General features: G+C 39.1%; 1 protein-coding gene across 7 annotated transcripts in view; it reads left to right on the top strand.

The window, feature by feature from the left end:
• Positions 1-22,897, top strand: part of lama2 (laminin, alpha 2) — a 178,427-nt gene that overhangs the window by 63,616 nt on the left and 91,914 nt on the right. For all 7 annotated transcript variants that reach the window (XM_051410101.1, XM_051410100.1, XM_051410099.1 and 4 more), the window contains exons 14-18: positions 2,493-2,657; positions 14,700-14,798; positions 18,255-18,466; positions 18,880-18,991; positions 20,093-20,206. In XM_051410101.1, the coding sequence (XP_051266061.1) occupies positions 2,493-2,657; positions 14,700-14,798; positions 18,255-18,466; positions 18,880-18,991; positions 20,093-20,206 (702 nt within the window). The remainder of the gene's footprint in view (positions 1-2,492; positions 2,658-14,699; positions 14,799-18,254; positions 18,467-18,879; positions 18,992-20,092; positions 20,207-22,897) is intronic.

Here is a 22,897-nt window from a genome sequence, read left to right as displayed (position 1 = left end):
AGTCTATAGGATTGAGATTGAGAAAGAATATAAGTTAGTGAAAAAGACAAAACAATGTCACCACCAGTCAACTATTAGCTGTTCTGGAGCTTTCAATTGTAACACATGATCTTCCTCAGCAGATGGAGTGTTCACATCTCAATTTTATCTGAGCACTTTAGGACTCCTCATCCATGTTGGTTTAAAAATTGAGATTATAAATTCATTCTTGACCTTGGGAACATTAGTTGACAAAATATTTCACCACACGGTCCATTAGCAGCCTTTCTGGAGCTTTCAATAGTATCACATGATTTGTCTCAGCCAACTTCAAGCACAAAACTGATGCTCATTAATTGCACAATAATAAGTTAATCCAGCAGAATGCAAAATTAATTTCACTTATTTTATTGGCTTCTGTTATTTTCATGATCTGATAGTTGAGTTTGATAAATATCCTTGAAATCTGGCATTAATCTGGTCCAGAGTTGCTGGAATACCAGAAGTTAACGGCAAAAATGGGGTCATTGTTGTATCAGCATGCGGTAGTGGGGTAATCGTGTAAAGGCAAAGACAAATATTTACCAAAAACACACTTAAGAGAGTGGCTGTGGATGGCGTACAGTGGAGGTTAGAGAAGAGGAGAAGAGAGGACAAGACTGGAAAGACGGAGGTAGGAGACAAGACAAGAGTCAAGAAGGAGGAGAGAGGTGAAAAGAGGAAAACAGTTTTTGACTGACAGGCGGGGTGGGAGGGGAGGGGAGAGGAGACGTTGACAGGATGACAGCTCTGATTTAGACACCGATAGTGTGTGTGTGTGTGTGTGTGTGTGTGTGTGTGTGTGTGTGTGTGTGTGTGTGTGTGCTGTGTGTGTGTGTCTGTGTGTGTGTTCCTGTGTGTGTTTGTGTTCAAAAGGGGAAGCCAAGGTCAGGTTAATTGCAACGACAGATGTGTGTCTAGCTGTCTCTCTTTCACACACACACACACACACACGCACACACACACACTTAAACACTCACCCACACACACGCACGCGCACACACACACACACACACACACACACACACACACACTCCTTCAGGGGGAAAAAAACTCTCTTTCTAGGTGTCAGTTGCAAGACTTCCTGGCTGACATGTGACAGATGTACAAAACCTTTAAACATATCTTGAGTTTTACGTTTTTGTTGATAGAACCTCTCATTTTGATCGGACGTGACCTTAAAATATCCTAAAACTTAGTATTTTAAGATCGCAATGGCATAATAATATTTGTCATCACTGACTTCTTCCAAGCAGTTTTGTTCCATATTTGACGCTTCAAAAATTACAGAAACCGTTAAACCGTTAATTTACCCTTTGCTATTAATTTTAATTTAACCATTAGAATTCAAACTAATTGAGTCAGTCATTTTAAAGAACTGTTGATCAGTTCAGTTTATAAGCATATATATGCAGAGAGTAATTTCCGAAAGAGCCTTCAGTCTGTTCTGTCTTAGAAGGCAGATTATTACACTAGTTTGTAGGTTTTTTGGGTCGGATTTTTTCATCATAGGCGAGGGTCTAAGGCCAAAGGGTGTTGAATGCTGTAAAGTCAATAAAATTCACTTGGCTCAGAAAATACTGACCAATAAAGTGCTTAAAAAAAATCCTCTTCTGTTAGACACTTAGCAGCTAGGGGATCATTTCTTGTTTAAATGGTTATTCACATGTTTGGCAGAATAAGCTCTGCTCCTGAGGGTGCTGCCTAGTGAACCCAAGCAGTATTGCAGGATTCAGTAGGGAGTGGAATAAACCTCAAGGGCTTCACAGAACAAAGCCCAGTCATCATTTAGATTTTGGATACACAGATGCCAAGTTGTTGTTTTTATAGAACAGGAGGAACGTAGATAGTGGAGGGACACATCTACTTTGACAGCCTGTACATGTAGCAGGCAGCAGCAAGGCATAACCACCAGCTGAGCACTATGAGTAAAGCTTGTCACATTATAAAGTCCATCTATATTGAACATGACTGGTGGCTTGCTTTAATGTGTTTGCTGTCAGATGCTACTGATCTGCTGACAGTGAGCACAACATTAGTGCTGATTTTTTGAGAACGTGAAAATCCCACTGAAATCCTTTGCATATAAATTGTTTTCTTGATTGCTGTACTTTTACATTTTACATAACTCACGTGCAGTTTAAGTGAGGGACAGCAGTGTTGCTGAAAACTTACCATAACAAAGAATTCAAATTAAAAGCTAACTCCTTGTTGAAACCTGCACTTTGCTGCAATAAGGAAAAAAGTCACAGAATGGCCGCAGCGCTGTATTATTTTCTTATATTTCTCAACACAATTTCAAAGTGTGGAATTTTAGACCACTGCACACAAAGTTTCTTAGTATACTTTGAAATTAGACATGATGAACTTTGGCCTAGGACTATTAAAACTATTAAAATACCAGCCTTCTCAATTGCAGTTTAAGTATAAAACGTTTAAAAAGCGTTCTCTTCTTCCTGAATCTTGTTTTGTAGAAGACCACTCTGACTGGCTGGCACCTGGTTGGAGAGACAGGAGGAAGAGTGTGGTCTGTCCACAGGCAGACGCCTCCATATCTGAGCGTTCGACACTCAGATGTTGTGAATGATCTAGGCTCAGCCTACTACTGGAACGCACCTGGACTATACCTGGGAAACAAGGTTAGATGCAGACACACACACACACACACACACACCCACACACACACACACACAAACACACACAAACATACGTTAATGCAGAAGTTGTCTCAGGACCCTTTTCAAATAGAGCAGGTCTAGGCTGTTCTCCTTGTACTGTTTATATACACTCTAATTAGAGTTCAACTTTCTTGAAATTCAGAAAAAAAAATGGTTTAAACATTTAAGACAAAACTGCTTTTCTGTGTACAGACACATTTACCATTAAGCAAAGGTTCTTCAGTTACAGTGGAAATGTAATGTTTGTACTGCACACAAATAGCGTGTTACTGTTTGTAATTGTCTGAGTAATGAAGTTTGGATTGTTTTTTGTTTCTTTTTTTTGACTGCCTTCATTTTACTCTCTCAGTTCTTCATGGGTAGATTTTCCTGTCCAGCTGAGACACACACTGACAACCAGACACAGCAAATTATATTAAACTATCACTTAATTATACCTGTGATTATTCCTGTACATGGTGAAGTAATGACTTCTGTTAATGATTCTCCTACTGGTATTGTCTCAAAATGTCCAATGTACCACAAGTTATACCTCGATACCTGCTAGAAAAATACTGTCAGTGTATTTGAAAGTAGATTGTTAAAATGCATGTTGAACAAAATACCAGTAATAATCAACAGCTGCAATAACAGTACAGAAATACCAGAGCTGAATAACTCCTCTTCATCTCAGTCTCAGCAAATGTTTATAGCAAAATTATAATTTTCTCAAACACAATGGTTTTGTAGAGTTTGTACAGGACTGTATTGTTCTGACGTTCCTGTTGTTCCATTCTATAGCAAGCATGATTTGAATATACTGTGTCTGGTGTAGAAAAGATGCAAACATTTCCTAATTTCAAAGTATTTCACTGTACAATGCAACTGATGTTTTTGAAATCTCAATTGCTTACGGCTGCTGAAATTGTGTGAGAAAGAGAGAGAGAACTTTTTTTTTTGCGGTTTTTCTTATTATTCCGAAGGTGTTGCACCAACAATCAGACCGCTCAAGGTCACAATAGTAACTCAGTTGTGCGCTTTTATTTTGTGTTGGTCCAACCTGATTACGCTGTAATAACACAAAGGTGAGCCGCAGTCGAATGTGTGATCTGACTGCCAGGTTACTTGCTGCTAACTGACCGTTCACATCCCAACATTACCAGCTCTTACCATTCTACAGCCTAATGATAGCGTTGACAGGCAAATATGTAAAAAGCTGACATGAGGCTACATCATTAGGACAGACTTGAATATATAAACACATCCAGTTTATGATCTAAAAGTACATATCCCCTGGATGTAAGTCTGGTGAGAATGTACCCTGCTGGGATGTTCACCTCCCTCCCAGCAGTGCTCCTCTGTATCTGCTCCTGCTAATGTTGACTGTTTAGATTTGTGCTGCGGTTTTTCTGTGGCCACGATTAGACTTTATCACTCCAGCTGGCAAATAGCTGCAGTCCATGTTTCTGAAGTCGAGTTGTTGCCCTACTACAACAACAGACTGACTGTGATGTTAGTCTGGGTGTCATGGCTTAGAGGAATATACCACAGAATTTCATTACTTTACACCCCGCAGGCCTGGCTTGTCATCTCACTTCTTTGTCTGAACCGCTATCCCTCCCTCCCTCTAACCATCCCTCCATCCCTGCTTCTTTTCATTGGGCTGCTCCTCTAACTCTCACTCCGTCTCTCCAGGACTCCCATTTTTCACCTCCCTGTTCCTAAATCGTCTCCCTCTACTTCCCCCAAGCTCCCCTCTCTCTCTCTCTCTCTCTCTCTCTCTCTCTCTCTCTCTCTCTCTGTGTATCTCTCTCGTTAGCTTTGTGTCTCTCAGGGTAAACAGTGTTTCGCCTGTTGAACTCGATAATCAACTGTTTTTCTCTTAGTGCACACACACAAACACACGCTCACACACATGCGCACACACAAACAGAAACACATATTCTCAATCAAACACATACTCGCACACACAAACACTCACACACACTCCCAGGCCTATATAAGTCAGATAATGATGTGTTTTGGAGGCATTAGGGACAGCGGAGCAGAACCGAATGCCTCCAAACATGGGAAACAAACAAATTACCAGTGTGTGTGTGTGTGTGTGTGTGTGTGTGTGTGTGTGTGTGTGTGTGTGTGTGTGTGTGTGTGTCTGTGTATGTGTGTCTGTGTGTGTATGCACGCACGCATGTCTGTGATCGCCAAGAGCAGTGTGCGAATACTGTATGAAAAAGCGATTCCCTGCTTCATTCTCTGATTGTGTTATAGAGATAGATGTTATGCGACTTGATTATGCGACTCTTTCACATACACACACGCGCACACACACACACACACACACACACACACACACACACACACACACACACACACACACACACACACACACACACACACACTGTGGTTTGTCATGTTAGCGTGTATCATTTGAAGTGACAGGCTGTGTTTGTAATGACAATGGATATATAAGAGTATAAATGTGTGTGTGATAACGTTCCTAATTCTCGTGCATGACCTCCTGTATCTTTAATGCCGAGGATGCTCATTGGCCCATTAGTCTGCTCCTGTGGATGCTCATTGGTCCAGAAGCATGTTCCACTGATGCTCATTGGGTATTTTATCAACTGTGTAGGTCCAGGGGCTGCTTATTCTCAAGGATAGCCATTATTATCATTAAAGTGTGCTATTTTAAAAATAATATTTTTGCAATGTTTCTGGTTTAGTTGGCAGTGCAGTGCAGATAAGGAGGGATGAAGAGCCAAATATAAACTCACAATGTTGCAAATATGAGAGTGTAGCATTATTTTAATGAAGTGCTCTGCATGTTTAAAACTTGTTTTTAATTCATTTTGGCGACACATTTACTTAACAAGACTGACAGACACTCTAACAGGTTCCAAACTTCTAAGTTAAAAATATCTATTTCGTGGTAACAGTGGAATATATGTGTGTATGTACGAAAGGGGTTGAATCGACAGAATATTAATATAAATTATTAGTTGTGTATTTGTTTTGTAACTCAGAAATACTACTTGATTCAAAAAATATTGCACCAATGTCTATTTTCTTCTGGAGCACTTTATGCACTTATTGTTCATGCTGACCTAAAAGTTGAGTTTCAAAGTTCATTCTTGACCTTGGAAACAGCAGTTGACAAAATAATCTCCCCTTAAAATCTATTTAGTAGATGCTCTGGATCTGTTGTGATCTTCATCAGCAGATGGAGCTGAAATTTTTCTGAGGACCTTAACTTTTTGGGAATGTTTTAGCTGTAAACCGGTCCGAAGTAAATAAGTTTAATATGCAAAACAAAATATCAGCTGTCACAGACTTTGTCAGCCTTCAAATGCAGTCAAATCCTAACCTCCTTGTAGCCATCTTGTACCCAGATTTACTAACAGATTCACAGCCAAGACAGATAAAAGGCTCAAAAACAAGAAATGCTCATCATTTGGAGAAAAGGAGTGACAGAGATGGACAGAGAGAGAGAGAGAGAGAGAGAGAGAGAGAGAGAGAGAGAGAGAGAGAGAGAGAGAGAGAGAGAGGGAACTGGGAGATTGAAGCAGGGAGATAAAGGGGGTGATGGATGATCATGGAGAGAGGAAACACATCCTTTGCTGACAGCTGATGAAAGAAAGCTCAAAATATGCTCAAAAATGACAGACACACACAAACAAACACATAGCCCAGCTTGTATTACATTTCATCCTAACTCCCTCTCTAACTCAGCCTCTACTTACCTCAACTTTCTCTCTACTTTCTCTCTTTTTATCTTTCCCGTCTTCTATATTGTCCTACAAAGAAGTAGTAACACAAAATCATAAGCATTTCCTTTTAAGAGGAAAACCTGCTACAGGTGCAAACCTGAGGCAGAAAAGTCTTTAGAAAAATGCTCCGTTTTCACCTTGTTATAGAGGTTGACACCTCCAAAGTTGTGATGAATGAAATCTGTCTTAAGTGTTTCTGTAAAATACCTTTTGTGGAAGAAATTCTCCCTTTTTCTGCACAAGAAACATCGGCCTCTAACAAGCTTCTGAGCTGTGACTTATGAGAGAAAAAAATGTGTAGAGGAGTTTGTGTATAGTGCTACTCCTAATCAGGTCTTGATTGCATGAGATGGATTTCTCCTCCCATTTCCTCACTTTCTTCTCTCCCTCGTCTTTTCTTTTTTTCCTCTTACATTGCTGAGAAAGTACCTTTACATCAATCACAGTGGATTTGCTCCAGTTTTCATCAACCAAATAATTTGGTGTCACACATATTTGTGTTCCTGGAAAGTGTGTGTAAAAGCTCCACGCAGCAATCCCAAGGCTCAGATAAAAGGGGAAAAAAAAAGTCATTACACCTGGTTATCATTTCCAGTAATACAACATAAATGATAATTGCAATCCTGATTCACTGATCTTTTCATTACAAAAACATAATGAATGTCAAACAAAATATACCACGCAGTGTATGCCAGCATTAAGTTTGCCACAGTGAGTTAAAATTAAGACTATATTTCTTGTCAACATCATTACTTCCTGTTACAGAGGATGGCACCCCCCCCCCCAACTGCTGTGCTTTTGTCTGGAGAGTATGAAAGAGCATAAAAGTTAACTCTCGATAACTGTCAAGATGTGTGAAGTAATCCATTGTGTGTAATAGGCTTATATTGCGCTGTAAATCAATCTTATTTCCTGACAAATCCAACCTGTTTAAGGCGGCGTTGAGGCTGATAGAGTCCGGTGTTGTGTTTAAATATTCATTTAATTATCACAGACTTAGCATGATGTTGATACTTAATGTTGATGCTATAGTGCTCGTGTGCGTGAGCCCGATCCCAGCCTGAGACGTGGATCTGCACTCATTGTATTGAATAAAGGGTGTCATCTTGCCATTGTTTGTTACTTCAAGTCTAATAAACAGCAAGCTGCTGGAGTTGACTTTCAAGAGTCAGCGAGCCGTGGGAGTGCAGAACAATAATTGATCGGCTCTAAGAGGCTGGAAGCAAATGAGCTGTTCTTAGTCATCTTCCTGGATGTGATGTGCATACTGAGTTGCAGTCCATCCAACCTTCTCTCCTCTGCCACCAGCAGTGATAATTATCATGTCATAGTCCTGTACACAACCACCTCAAAATCCAATAATGTTGCTTCCTTCTGTTTCTGAAGTGGCACAGATTAGTTTCTGTGCTGTTTCTTCTGCAGCACAGAAACGTCGTGCAGGGTGTAGAAAAAGTCTGTTTGCCATAAAGTTTCATTGAATTAAAAGTCTGTTATTTAGACCATATGTACAAGTAAATGCAGACAGTAACCTTAACCTAAGTTTGACCTAATCTTAATCAAATACTCTTGACTCAAACCACACCAGAAGTACATGAGGGAGAATGTCCATAACTGTGCACATATGTGTATGTATTAGTGTCTATGGGCCCAGCTCTTGCCACCCTCATCCCCTTGAGGCACGTAACCCCAAACTTTATCTGATGGCGAACCCCATGCAGAGAACCTCAAACGAAAAGCTGACAACCGATCCGCCTCATTCCTCTCTGCCAGCACCCACTCGGGGTTCATACCCCCAGACTGACCCCCCCAAGCAAACACACTGCATGCTACAAAAGAAGACCCCTTGGCCCCTGGGCTGCTGTGGAGTCCAAAGCAAAGTTACCTCCTCCTCAGAAGGCGTGACAGCAGAACCATCCTACAGCTGCCAAAACATTCTCCGAGTCCAAGGAAACTGCAGGGGAATACCAAGTCATTGTATAATCAACCACCCCAAAAACAACCACGAAAAAAAAAAAAAAGTTTCAGGGTGCACGCTGTCTAAAGGAAGTGTGCTGTGACTTGGTTTAAAGTAGGCCCTTTTTTCTAGATCATAAAATCCATTTAATGAATCTTCTTAAGCTTAAGAGGTGTTTAAAAAAAAATTATAACTAGAGACACTCTTAGGAATAATCGTAGATTAGTAGTTTTTACTGTTTTGTTGATTTTTTAGTCTACAATTTAGTTATAAAACTGATGTTCTTGAAGTAACGTTTGAAGTAAAATGAGTGAAAATTTAAATGATGTAAGTAAAACTGAACTAACACACAAATTAAAGGATCAGTGTGTATGATTTAATGGAATCTAAATATTAAGTTTTTTAATTTACTTTTACTCTTTTATTTTAGATTAAAAAATGTTTTTTTATTTTTTTATTTTGAGGTGTTTATACACTAATGAAAACATGCTGATGAATATTATATTCCATTTCTGCTAATGGATCCTCCTAAATGTTACACACTGGACCTTTAGCTTCACAACTGATTTGCGCCAGTTCCTTCCTCATCGTCACTGTCCTGGTTTCCCTCTTCTCGTCTAATGTGTTAATCATCTCTGGCTGAAATGACCATTTCCTGATGCTGTAGTACAGAATTGATAACAATTACATTTTGCAGCAGGCAAGATACAGAACACCCGAAAAAGCCAGTCTGCACAGAGGCCGTCTCAATACACAATGCGGTGCTCAAACGTGCCTGACTGCTAATACGGACGGATTGGATTTTTGGTTTTCCTACTTTTTTGACTTTCTTTTCTCTTTGCCAACATATATCACTCACACGCACTCACACTGAACGTCAGTTTGGTTGTATGTTGTTCACCATTGTGCTGTCTATTGGTCCATCTGGAGCCAATCTAACCCTACTGCTAGGAACAACAACAGTCTGTGTCCGTCTGTCTGTATGTGTGTGTGTGTAACCGGCAGATAAACAGACTGAAAACTCCCAATACCAATTGCAAACAACCACAGGCATTAGAAAGGCGACCCAGGTGTGTGTGTGTGTGTGGGTGTGTGTGTGTGTGTGTGTGTGTGTGTGTGTGTAATGTCTTTGTTTTGCTGTGTGTGTTCTGGTGTATGCCTGCCTGTGTTTGTGTATTTGTCATTTTAGGGGAGTTTGTTTTCTGAAGCTTTTGTGACAATCTGGTTTTCATTTCCTGAAGGATGATTTCCTTTGTCCCCCCCACCCCATTCTCTCTCTGCCCAATCTCCTGAAGAGAGCGCCGGTTGGCACTGTCTGCTTTTGTGCTCCAAAAATTGAGGCGTATGAATGCAGATTGCCAAACACATTTCTCTGAAGAAACTAGCATGTGGCCCACACAAAAGAAAGTTGCATACTAATAGCTTATTTCAATTTAAGCACCGTCATTACTCCCTACAATCAATCATTTGTTTCATCCTACTTACTTTTCTTCTACACCTACAAAGTTGGTGGTTGTTTGCTTTCTCACCTGTAATATCACCATAGTTTGGTTTCTCCGCAGAGTATGTGATGAGGGAATCCAAACAGTGTTGTGTAATGTTTTTTTTCTTCTTCTTCATGCACAAAATATAAAATTAGTGATGAGAACATATCCGTTTATTCTCACATTCTCAATAACAAGAAAACTCGTCATTTGTCACGTGAGGAAACAACTAATTATGAGCGAACCAAATCAGTGGATACTGTTGTGATTTCATTTATTATTCACTTTAAATTTTATGTGTAGAAGGGACAAATGCATAGAAGGGAGAAATATGCTTTTCATTGTTTTCGCACATTTTTCTCTATGAACGGATGTTTTAGCTGTTTGTTCTCCCCGGAAAATCCAACTGTAGCAGAAATCTGATCTTTCCAGAATAACAACAGTATTAAAATCAACACTTGTAGGTCATTAAAATGCTCTGACTTGGTTTATTTAAAGTTTTTTGGAAAAGTCATATTACATCAGGGCTCTGGCGGGAACCCTGGAGGAGTACTGAGGTCGATGGTGACTCATTTTCACACCTCTTCTCGCTCCATGACAAACCCACTCCGTAGCATAGGCAGCAAATTAAATCTCCTAACTTTACTCCCCCCCGTTTACTCTCCTCTCTCTCCTCCACCCTCTTATGTTATCCTCGTTTTGTGCCTTTCTCCTACTGTCCTGCTGCACTTTATCCAATCTTTTGTTTCTCTCTCCTCATTTCCGTCCGCCTCCTCCCTTCTTTTTAATTCTCTTATCTCCAGTCTCTCTGTTTCTCCTCCTCTCTCCTTCTCTTTGTGTCCACTTTATTTTCACTCGAACTGATTAACGGCAGTAGCAAAGACGATGCTAATATGTCACTGAAACTTTCAACAGTATTTTTAGGTCAGGGTTTTTTTTATAAGGAATTTGAAGTCATAAGTTTGCATTGCAACATGCAAAGTACCACTTGCAGGACCTGTAATGCACAAAATCCCCATCTCAGAGACTTATTTAGTTTAATATTTTCTCTCTTTTTTTATAAATATTCCTTTTGTGAGATTATTTTCCTTAACATTACACTAAATGACTTGTATAAATTGATATACTCATGGCTATGACACTTTAATGAAGATTGTGTCAGATTCTTGCTCAGGGTTTTAACATTGAGGATTAGGTCTTGTTCTTCTTATTCTCACCACTAATAGAGTTAATAACAGGCTTATGGAGTTCTCAGGGGGATCCAACTGATGTCTATTGTTGCTCTGTGTATGTCTGTGCATCTGAGTGTTTATTGTTCCTTCGTTTCCAGTGCCCATTATTCCCCTCTCCTTCCCACAAATTTCCCTCTCCTGCTGTGCTATTCTGTTGGTCTTTTCATTTTCCTGTGTTTCGTTTCTTTTATTTCTTCTTCCCCAGAGTAGAGATTGGTCATCAGGTTGCCATGACAAAAGCTTTGATTGCTGTCCAGGTTGAGTGGATGGCGTCAGAGAAATTAGTTTTCTGAGAAATGTCAATAATTTCAAAGGAAGTAAATCGCTAAATTCAGGTGTGCTAAGTGGGTAGAGAATAATCCACAAAGAAGTAGAATTTGTCCTGAGAATATGCAGAAAAAGGGTCTTCTTCTACTTCTCAAATCATATCCTTCTGAGAGGTTATACATTACAGGACACAACATTAAAAATACAAACAAGGATGAAACATGCAAATCAATTTGTTATGCAATACCTCTTTACACAAGTGGGTGAGTTGAAGCACTTACAGACCTATACAACCCTTTTGGTGTTCTATCTACTGTACAACACTACCTCCCAACCTGAGGGCAGGTACACTATCTTAGCTTTATTTTTGTGAAATCAAGCACATTCAGTATGCAACCTGTGTCCAAAAATGCTGGGAATGCCCGCTGTGTACAACTGTAATGTCCAAATCAAAATGAAAGAAGTTCATATTTAGAGTTTCCTTTAAAGCTTCACGTTATATAAAATAAATGTTTTAGTTAACGTTTTATGCACTGCTTTTTGCACCAGTCTATGAACTTAAGGATAAGGGCACAGTCAGTGAAGACCTGAACTCAAGCTATATTCACAGATCCTGAGCCTATTACATATAATATATATATATTTCCAAAAATATCAGGAAAGCTTGTCTCTGATGCAATATTCACAGGAAATAATCTGCTCAAAATTATTCCAAATCACTCATCTCGCTACATAAACTTCCTGCAGTTATTGTGTTCACTATTTGGGTTTTTTCTCTGTCCTGTCATTATTATGCATGGAATATAATTGGAAATATCCATAAAATATGTCAGTTAATCAGGGGTTGTCAGTTTACCATTGGTCTAGTCTTTTAGTTTGACGGCCCGCAATATTACTGTTTGGTTGAGTCTTCCAACTCTCATAAACCTCATTTCCATCTGTAGCAGGCAGCTGTTTTTAGCAAAAAGCTCTATAAGTCTACTGTACACTACCTTCTCAGCATAAAGCAGCAGACAGACACAGCTTTAAGTGGCTACCTGGTGATAATGGAGGACCATTTAGCAGCTATAGAGCCAGATATTTCCTTCTGGAGTTGGTGGAGACCACAGCAGAACTAAAAGCTGATACTTGACACATTCACCAGGTGGCCTGAAACACAACAAAGCTCCAAATTGTCAGATTACTGCGCTGTCTCAGAGTAAGTTTTCATTTCAGGCCTAAGGACTTTTGATAAGCATTCCTATAATATTTACTCTAATACAAATATGTGTTCCTTTATTTGGCTTGAGAGGTATATATTGTCCCACCACTATTTCTAAACTCCATTGTTACAGTATATGTCATATGCACAATGTGTAATCTTACATAAACACTGCTGCTTTGGCACGTCTCTGTAAAATCCTCTTCTGTGGTGTCTTTTGCTTTCATCATGCTGTGTTTTTTGTTGCAGTGGAACAAACTTGAGGTTTTTTTTTTTCTGTGTAAGAGACTTAAGTGTGAATGCGCAGTGTCCCTACTGGAGTGCAGATAAGCTAACGGCGAAGGAGGTCAAGCAGCACAAGTGTCTGATACGTGTAGGCTGTGTAGTGTGGGTTTAAACTATGATTTTACTGTCTTTTGGAGTCCAAATCAGCAAATGGGTTTAGATGGAGAATAAGTGTTAGTCAATAAAATGTCCACCCAAGTACACCTCCATGCCCCACTAGTGTGTATGTGTGTGTGTATTTTCAGTCAGCTGTGAAATGGGTGATTCCTCCTCCCGGTTTAAGAACTGCGGGTAATGATGTAGAATGGAAGAGGTTTATAGAGGCATTAAGCCCACCTCTTACACCCTCTCTATCTCTCTCTGTCTTGAGCTCTATTTCTTCGTCTCTCTCCCCCTCTTCCTCAATGTCCCCCTCTCTCTGTTTTTATGGTGGCATTATTATCTCGCTCTCCCACCCATTACTGTTCAGGTTGGAGCAGAATAATAAATTTCAGGATCATGCCGACACAGCGTTTCTCCACCTAAAGCTCATTCTGTGGACTCGACAGAAACTCTGCACCGAAACACACAAGACAACAAGGATTGTGGCATACTCTTGTTCTCCTTACTTTTTAAACATTTTTGAATATTGTTTTTTTTTGGAAAACACTCTAATTAGTAGAGGCAGTAGTTGTGGTGGTTTTGTTGTGTTGCTGGTGAAGTAGTACTGGAGTTGGTACAGTAGTGCTGCTGCCATAAAAGAAAACATATATTTAAAATTGTGCGCATGAGAATACGTCTTTTTTGTCACATTCACATATGTAGCTATATCACAATATAGCTACAAAATGTAGATTAACTGGTTCATTGTATACAGTACATACAACTCAAACTTGAAACAAACATCTACAGTTTCAAAAAATTGAGACACACTATATAATAATGTTTTGTAATTCTAAGCTTTAAGATGCAAAAAAAATATATTCAAGAACATTCTCAGCTACTTTTTTTATGCTATGATTGGATTTCCTTTTTTATGACTGGAGACTTTTTTTTAGATGTTGACTACATCACATTTCGGTGCTTATATGCCTACCGCAGAAATACATTACAAGTCAACTTTCTTGCACATTAGACGCCATGTGTTGCCTTGCAAACTAGTTCCCCCTTTTCTTCGTCCGCTTCACTGACTTTGTCAGTCTTATATATTGACACTAATTAAAGATTCCCTGTGGAGATTCCAGAGCTGATTTTAGTAGCAAGTGGTCTTCATCTTTCCTGCCTTTGTTGGTGCGTAGTTGCATTACCTGTAGATCAGTGGATTAGTGTGAAACCGTTGGCAGGAATATGTATAGGGTCGTCCATGTGTGTCCTCAAGTGAGGTTAAAATCCCCACATGATACTTTTTTATGAGCCGTCTTAGTCGCTACCTCTGTCCAGGGTTGTTCTCAGTTTCCTTTGATTACACTTGCCTTCTTAATCTACATGTGCCTCCTGTTGGTGTGGAGAGAAGCAAATATTAATAAGCACTCTTTAAAGCGAGACTGTGTAATTTTTTTTTAAATATACATAACATGTACAGTCAACTAAAAATGCAAAGCTAAATAAACAATACAACACAGCCTAACTCAGTTCAATACACACAGGGATTCTGGACAATCCAGTACTTGACTATCTCAGTTTACCAATGTGTGCAAGTGGAGGCAAGAGTGCTGACTTGGTTTGCAAATGAGTATCAGCTGTATGCCTGTAGACACATTAAACATAATTAATCATGTCAATTATTTTCCATAATTCTACAGAGTTTTGCAATTAATTTAAACATATTAATCTCTGTTTCTCTGTCTCCCTTCAGCTTTCAGCCTATGGAGGAAGTGTGGTCTACACTGTGTCTTATACTACAGACCAACAAAAACAAATCAGAGTCACCTCAGAACCTGACCTTATCATAGAGGTAAGTTTTCAAACACGCAAAGATAAAGACATCACTGAACACTGGCATACTTTTATATTAAAGTCTAATGAAGAGCTGTTGAACAACCTTTATCTGCATGTATTATTGTATATGGTGTGTGTAATAGGTTCTGATTTTTAAAGTTTTGCTTTATTAAACCCTGTCGTTAAATGTTGGAGATTCCTCCGGAGCAGTGTGCAGTGTAAATAAGCTCCAGTCCTCTGGGCAGCACCTTGGTCAAGGGCATTGACCAGGAGTGTTCCTAACACTTAACACATGCATGGTTTTGGAGTGGGAGGAAAAGGCCACAAGCAGATGAAACCCACAAGCAGATGAAACCCACACGAACATGCGTGTTTATGTATTTGTGTCTTCAGCATTATTTATCTTTTCCCACAAGCTATTGACTTTTGCCCCAGTGAAGACCACTAAATGAAAAAGCAAATAAAAGCTGTTAAAAATACACTCCTACACACACACACACACACACACACACACACACGCACACGCACACGCACGCACACAGACGCGAGCAGCTACAGCTGGCAGAGAAGTGCTGAACTGAGCAATAAAAAATGCAGATAGCGAGTCTCTCTCCCCTCCCTCTCTATGTCTTTATAATGAGCAGGTTGTGATATGATGTATGGCAGCAATAAGCAAAGCAGCAACACTATTAGTTAACTGTTTATATCTCCTATATCACTAAACAACATTGTGTGTGTGTGTGTGTGTGTGTGTGTGTGTGTGTGTGTGTGTGTGTGTGTGTGTGTGTGTGTGTGTGAGAATGTGAGTGTACACACACAAATAAAAACAGGCACATAAGCAGGTTGGTGTGTGTGTTTCTACATGTTCGGTGCTCAAGAGCTGCAGAAAAAGATCCCGTTATTTCACACTCACACAACTTTCTTCCAATGGCACGTTAAAGAAAAGAAACTTTTATTTTGAATAGTCTGAAAAAAATAATCAAATACTGTATCTGTAATAAGCTGCAAAACCTGCGAAAGTATCTGCTTTTCAGGCATTTACTGGAAAGGAATTAAAAGATGAATAAAAATGCAATTTTAGATTAAATGTGGAGACAAATTTAAAAAAGTAATTGTGTTCAGGCTTTACAATTTATGCCTTTTTATTTAGTGACTGTGCCATAAAAATGCAAACATTTGTGCAGAAATAAAGGCAAAAGAAAGGGAAAAAGGAACTTAAGAATGTAAGGAAGGAAGGAAATGAAGGAAAGAAGAAACAGTAATATACAGACAAAAGGAAACAGTGGAAGGAAGGCATAGAAAGAGATGAAAGAGAAATTAAGAAAGGAAGAGAAAAGAGAGAAAGAGGGCAAGGAGGAACAAATAAAGGAAGGAAAGAAGGAAATGGAGAGAGATGGGAGGAAGGAAGGAAATAGAACGGAAACGGGGATATAAAAAGTGGAGAAGAAAGGAAGAGATGAGAGAAAGATGGCAAGGAGGAACAAATAAAGGAAGGGAAGACAGAAACGGCAGAAGGAAATGGAGAGAGATGAAAGGAAGGAAGGAAAAAGGAAATAAACAGGGAGATAAAAAGTGGAGGAGAAAGGAAGAAATGGGGAAGAAGGGAACCAGGAAATACTTAGAAAAGTAAAGAAAAAGGAAAGAACTGAGAGATGGATAGTCCCGGACCAATGAGCTTATGTTATTTAAAGACGTGTCAGTGAGATCGACAGACAGGGAGGAGATGGGAGGAGGAGGAGAGGACAAGTGTCGGTCTTGTTGTCAACAAAAAGCCTCTCCAAATGATGACAATAATGAGCCACCTACACACTGTCAACCGTCTTTCTCCCTCTTCACTGTCTCTCTTTCAGCCTTTTGTCTCGATTGGTTTCTTTCTTTTCTCCACATTGTTTACTCTCTGCATATCTGCATCGAGTTGTGATATTGTTTGTTGCACGGTTTTGTGAAGCGCAGGAAGAAGCTTGTGCCTTGGTTGTAACTTTGTGGGATCTGAATAGACAATAATCTCTCTGTCTTTGTTTGTCTGTACGGCTTTGTTGATTTCCATTTCTTTCTCTCAATCCTGCCCACTTCATCAGCCTTCATAGGCACAGTAAATACTAAGCGTTTCATGACAATAATATCAACAACCAGTGTACTGAAAATATAGGCATCAGGAGTTTCTTATTTATAAAAACCTGATTAAAGGTTGCTGATTGTTGAGTCTCATTCCACCTGTTCCAAGCTTTGAGCCACTTTGTTTGCTTCACATTCACCATAACCCAATGGAAAATGGGGAAACCTCATTTGGAATGAGACACAACAATCAATTTTACTCCAGACTGACTGACCCAACCTTTAATTCTCACTAATGCAAAACAATTTATTTTGAGTTTTTCACTTGTAGCACAATATGCTTTTTCTGGAACAATCTACAAGGTTGAAGAAATAAATAAAATGTCAATTTTTCTAGTGTTAAGAGAAAAATACTGACTTTCTATATTTTTCTCACCCTTTGATTAATCCTGCTAAGTTTTGTTTGTGTAGCCAAAGCTTGGTACAGCAGTCCGCACAGTGTTGGCTACCAGGCTGAAAAGATGTAGTTAGTTAGAATAACAATAATAATAATTCATGTAGATAAAATGGAAAAATGGTTATGTATGTGAACTCTTTGCTAGCTTGCTGGTCCCCACATGTGAAAAGTCTTAGAACCTGTGCTGTAGCTTGTTTTTCTGTCACCCATGTTTGAAAGTACAAACGCCATAGGGGAAGATGTGAAATATTGAGAGATGGATGCATTGTTGTTGGTTTTGGTCTGTTCACAGGATTTCTTCACAATAATAAAAATAGAAGAAAGTGCCAACTGTAGTCTTTAATGACTGAATTTGATTTATTAGGTGTGATACATAGAAGTAGGACACAATAATGGATACACAGTAAAAGTCTCTTTTCTTCTCAATCTTCCTCTTTTCTTTGTTTCTCTTTCTTTTCTTCCTTTATCTCGTCATCTCTCTGCCCTGCTACTGCTTCCTGTCCCTCTAGTCCTCCCTCCATCTCCTCTTTTTCAATTAGTTTTTATTTAATGGTTTATTGGCATGGTAAGCTCTCTCTCTCTCTCTCTCTCTCTCTCTCTCTCTCTCTCTCTCTCTCTCTCTCTCTCTCCCCTTCCATCAGTAGTTGTCACTCTGTGTTAGCTGCTACATGCCATTGATCTGTTCTCAACAAGAGATAGTCAGATACCAGGCCCAGGCTCAATTCACTTTGCATTCAGTCCATTCAAAATGTCAATAGAAACTGCAGCTCATTACCTAATGACACATCATTCACTCTCACTCTCTTTTTTTCAGTTGAATATCATAGTCTTTTCCGAAAGAAGTGTCATTCTGTATTTATGTTTTACAGAGCGTCCAATCTCTAGATTTATTGAATTAAAAGTTAAGCGCGACAAAGAAGGAGGAAAAAAGAATAATTGAACTGCTACTTTCTCTGCCAGGGAGGCGGGATGAAGATTGTTGACAGAAGGTTTGGCCAGCCGGTGTACCCGCCCTCGCCAAGCACCAGTCACATTGCTCTCCTTCCAGAGAACTTCCGGGTTTCAGGGGGCGCACAGACGATTAGTCGGAGGGATTTCTTGTCTGTGTTAGCTGATGTGACCAGAGTGATGGTCCGGGCTTCTTATAGCACAGAACCCAGCGCTGTGTACAGGTGGAGACAAACACACACATTTCATTTCAAATACACCCTTTGAAACTGCTGGGCGTTTTTTACTATTAAATTCCAAGAAACCATCCAGTAAATGTAACATAAAGTGATGGATATGCAGTTTGAATACCTACTGAACTTATATATTTTCCAAGTGGCAACCTTTGTGGCTGGCAAATGAAGCAAACACAGAAGAGGCACCACACTGAGCATCAGAACGGTTCTTCAGAACCCTTTGGGTGTCTGGGAGTAAATTCTGCCCGAGAGAATGAACTCAGGCCATAAAAATCTTAAAAGTATAATCAGCCTAATAGCTCTGTTTGAGTAACCAATGCCTTGAATGCATGTATGACTGGAAAAATAGATGCCGATGTTCCCCATTTTTATGTCTGATATTACTGTGTGTGTGTGTGTAGACTCCACTCATTCTCAATGCAGATAGCTAATCGCTCTGCCAGAGGAGAGAGGAGAGCATCAGCTGTAGAAATCTGCTCTTGTCCTCCTGGATATGATGGAACTTCCTGTGAGGTAAACACACATAGACATACAGACACACACACCTATTGCAATAAAACTTCCTCAATAATCAATAGACAACAGTCTTAGAAAAAACTATGTAAGTAAAAGTACTGTAAAGCCATGTAAAAATATTATCTATATATATATATATATATATATATATTATATATAATATATATAATATAATATAATAAAAAAATATTGTGAATGTTAATTGCCACTCTACAATGTAGAAAATAAGAGTACTTGTAGACTCTTCAAGTGAGCACTTGAGTATTTACTTACAGATTAGATAGAATAGACTACTAATAGTGTTTTAAATTAAACTCGATCAACACAATATGTGCAATTTCTGCAAAAGTATTAACATATTTTCAGTCAGTCAAATTGTTTATTCTTCTGCATTATATCAAGGTAATTTATTTCTCATTTTCTAACACAGCATTGCACAATTACAATTAATTAAACCATCAATACATGGTATCATGTATAACATAACCTACAATATCTCAAGGAAATCTGACGTCTTTGTAAGTTCATTTTTTTCCCACAGTTAAAAAAGGTCAGGGAACCAATTGCTCTATGGAAGGAAATTTGTTTTGGTAAATAAAAAGCAGTAGTACACTTTGAGCAGTCTCAATGGGATTTATGTCCTATTTATAGAACAAAAGTCTACATGAAAACATCCAAACACATCACTATGATCCTTAAAGCATGGTTTTATTGTATTTTGCTCTTAATATACCTCATTCTTAAATATGTAGTGTGTTTTAGTATTACATGATTGATTCTTTTAGAGCCTCATAAATAAAACTGTTGAAATCATTGTTTAGTTTCAGAAATCAGCTGACTTACTGCTATTCTAGTCTTGACTGACACACAAACTCACATGCACTCATAAACACATCACATCACACAGAGAAAGATTCAGTGTAGCACAGTCAGTTGCACACACACAAACACACACTTGAGGTGCTAATTAGAGGATCACAGGGTAATTACTCTACACTACAGCAGCTTAAAGACAGACAGCTCTCTTCTCTGTCTTCCTCTCTTTCTAACCTTGTGTGTGTGTGTGTGTCTGTGTGTGTGTGTGTGTTTGTGTTTCAGGCGTGTATTCCTGGGTTTCGGAGGGTTAATGGGAATCTGTATAATGGTCTGTGTGAAGCTTGTCATTGCCACGGACACAGTACACAATGCCACGAGGTGACGGGACACTGCTTGGTAAGATGCCCAATAAGATGATTGATTGTTTGTTTGTTTGATCACCGTTTTCATTCGGTGCTCAAAAAAATCACGCTGAAGTGACTTACTCCGCTTCTCTTCTCTTTTGAATTGAGAACAAAACAAAACAAAAAACAACAATGTGTCTTTTTCTTTATCAAAAGATGTACCAGACATCAAGAGTTGAGAGCAACACTTGTAAAAGTTATTTATGAAAAGGTTTTGTTGCTTTTGGATAATAACTATGGAGACATTTTTTAAAATTTCTAAAAATGTGCAGAATATTTCAAGTTACAATATTACAATCTTTTAGACAAAATTTCGCTTTTATGAGCTTGGACTCGACACATCATTTACTATAATTTCTCTTCTATCTCACAAAGCTGTCATCCCATTTATCATCATTAAGGTATAATAGTAAGTAACCTGCCTGTCATGAGTAAATGAGCTGACATTTTTATTTATGTTTAAAACAGGAGCCCCTTTTCTTTCGTTTAAGGTGGATAATTATGAGAGGTTAAATTAATGCCCCGGATTGCTCACATGTATTTGTTAGTTTATAGTTGAGAGATCACCACGTAAGCAGTGATATCACTAATAGGCTACTGTAATCTAGAACAAAACAAGCAGCAAAGCAGTGTGGATACCCCGGGGAGGCTTAAAAAGCAGAGAAACTCCTTCTTGATATCATTTGATGACATGAAAGCACAAATCAGAGCACAAATCTGTCACTGAAACCATGACATCATGTGAAAAACAATGCACATTTACTTCAAGACTGAAGTTAAGTCACTTCATCAGTACAATGTTCTTGAAACTGCCATCTAGTGGTCATCAGTGGAGCTGCAGGTCAAGACACATACACAAATGCACAGAAAAATTCAGATACACAAACACACATTTTAATATACTGGTGATATACAGCCCCACACACACACACACACACACACACACACACACACACACACACACACACACACACACACACACACACACGCACGCATGCACGCCAACCTGCTACACATCGTCACTCCCCAGTCTACACATTGCCTCAGGCTTAAGCTGTCAGTTAACATCAAACTAAATACACACTAACACACACACAGAGCGAGAGCTGTGGGTTTTGTATTACCGTGTTATGTTTCATTATAGATGAGGAGGATGCAGCGATATGTCAGAGGGAGGAACACACACACACACACACACTCTCTGAGCCAGACAAAGACAGACAGACTGCCATATGAGCGCTTGTGCACACACACACACACACACACACACACACACACACACACCCATACATACATTCAAGAGGAAAGACAACTTGCCATAAACTTACTCACAGATGTGCACACAACCACCACACACACACCTTCTGTATACATATTCATACACGGTGACAGGGGACAGACAGATGGACACACACCCCTTCCCACAGGACTGTGTTTTCTGGATATAGTTGAATGACTGAATGTCGTGGTCCTGTGGGTTAACACAACGTGTGTGTGTGTGTGTTGTCGGGGTGTTTTAGTAGTGAAGAGACATTCATCTGAGAAGGAAATGATTTGAACATAACTGACACACACACACACACACACACACACACCCACACCCATACATACATTCAAAGAGAGAAAGACAACTTGCCATAAACTTACTCACAGATGTGCACACAACCACCCACACACACACACCTTCTGTATACATATTCATACACGGTGACAGGCGGACAGACAGATGGACACACACACCCCTTCCCACAGGACTGTGTTTTCTGGATATAGTTGAATGACTGAATGATGCCGTGGTCCTGTAGGTTAACACAGCGTGTGTGTGTGTGTGTGTGTGTGTCAGGGTGTGTTTTAGTAGTGAAGAGACATTCGATCTGAGAAGGAAATGATTTGAACATAACTGACAAACACACACATACACGTAGCAGCAACATGAAATTGTTGTTGTAGCTAGACATAAAAAAAATAGAGGTATGTGTGTCGGTCCAGAACAGAAAAGAGCAGAAAACCAAATCCCCCAATGGAATGAACACAATTTCATCTCACTGTAAAAATCTCAAAATCACAAATCTCAAACTGAAATGTTGAATACAGAATGATTTTATTCTGCATCAAATCAATAAAATGTCACGCTGAAGAAGTTTTTTATAAATTAATTTTATTTTTGAGGCAGAAAAATATTGTGATATTGTTGTCGGAATCAGATCAAGGCTGTCAAAATAAGGCAAATGGTGTCAATTGTGTTGTTTCGCTAGAAGCATTTAAACTGGATGTTGTGTGAGTCACACTAGATGTCATGTATAAAAACTATTAAAATGTTCTGCAACCATATTCAGTCAAACCCAACAAAGCCTGTATTGTGAACTGAAAGTATCATAACACCCTTAGCATGAGCAGCGATAATCAGTCAAAATCAATACCCAAACAGGTTTATAGATTCTGATGGACATTATTAACAATGTGTTTGGTTGAGGATGTACCTGTGAATCCTACGTGCTTGGTTACTATGGTAACAAACCACGATGCTAATCCTGAACCATATCATTAACCTTGACCTCCTCGAGATTGTTCCTCCCGCTGCTGTCAGCCTGATAATGACTTGACAGCTTTATGTAAATACGGTTTTGTAAAAATATATCAACAAATGTCTGCTCTTCTTATTCCAGCAATGTAGCCTTTGAGC

Source organism: Dicentrarchus labrax, unplaced genomic scaffold (assembly GCF_905237075.1).
Source record: "Dicentrarchus labrax unplaced genomic scaffold, dlabrax2021, whole genome shotgun sequence".
In the NCBI taxonomy this organism is placed as follows: Eukaryota; Metazoa; Chordata; class Actinopteri; family Moronidae; genus Dicentrarchus; species Dicentrarchus labrax.
Note: the sequence above shows the minus strand (reverse complement) of the source record. Positions and strands in the feature narration are given on the sequence as shown.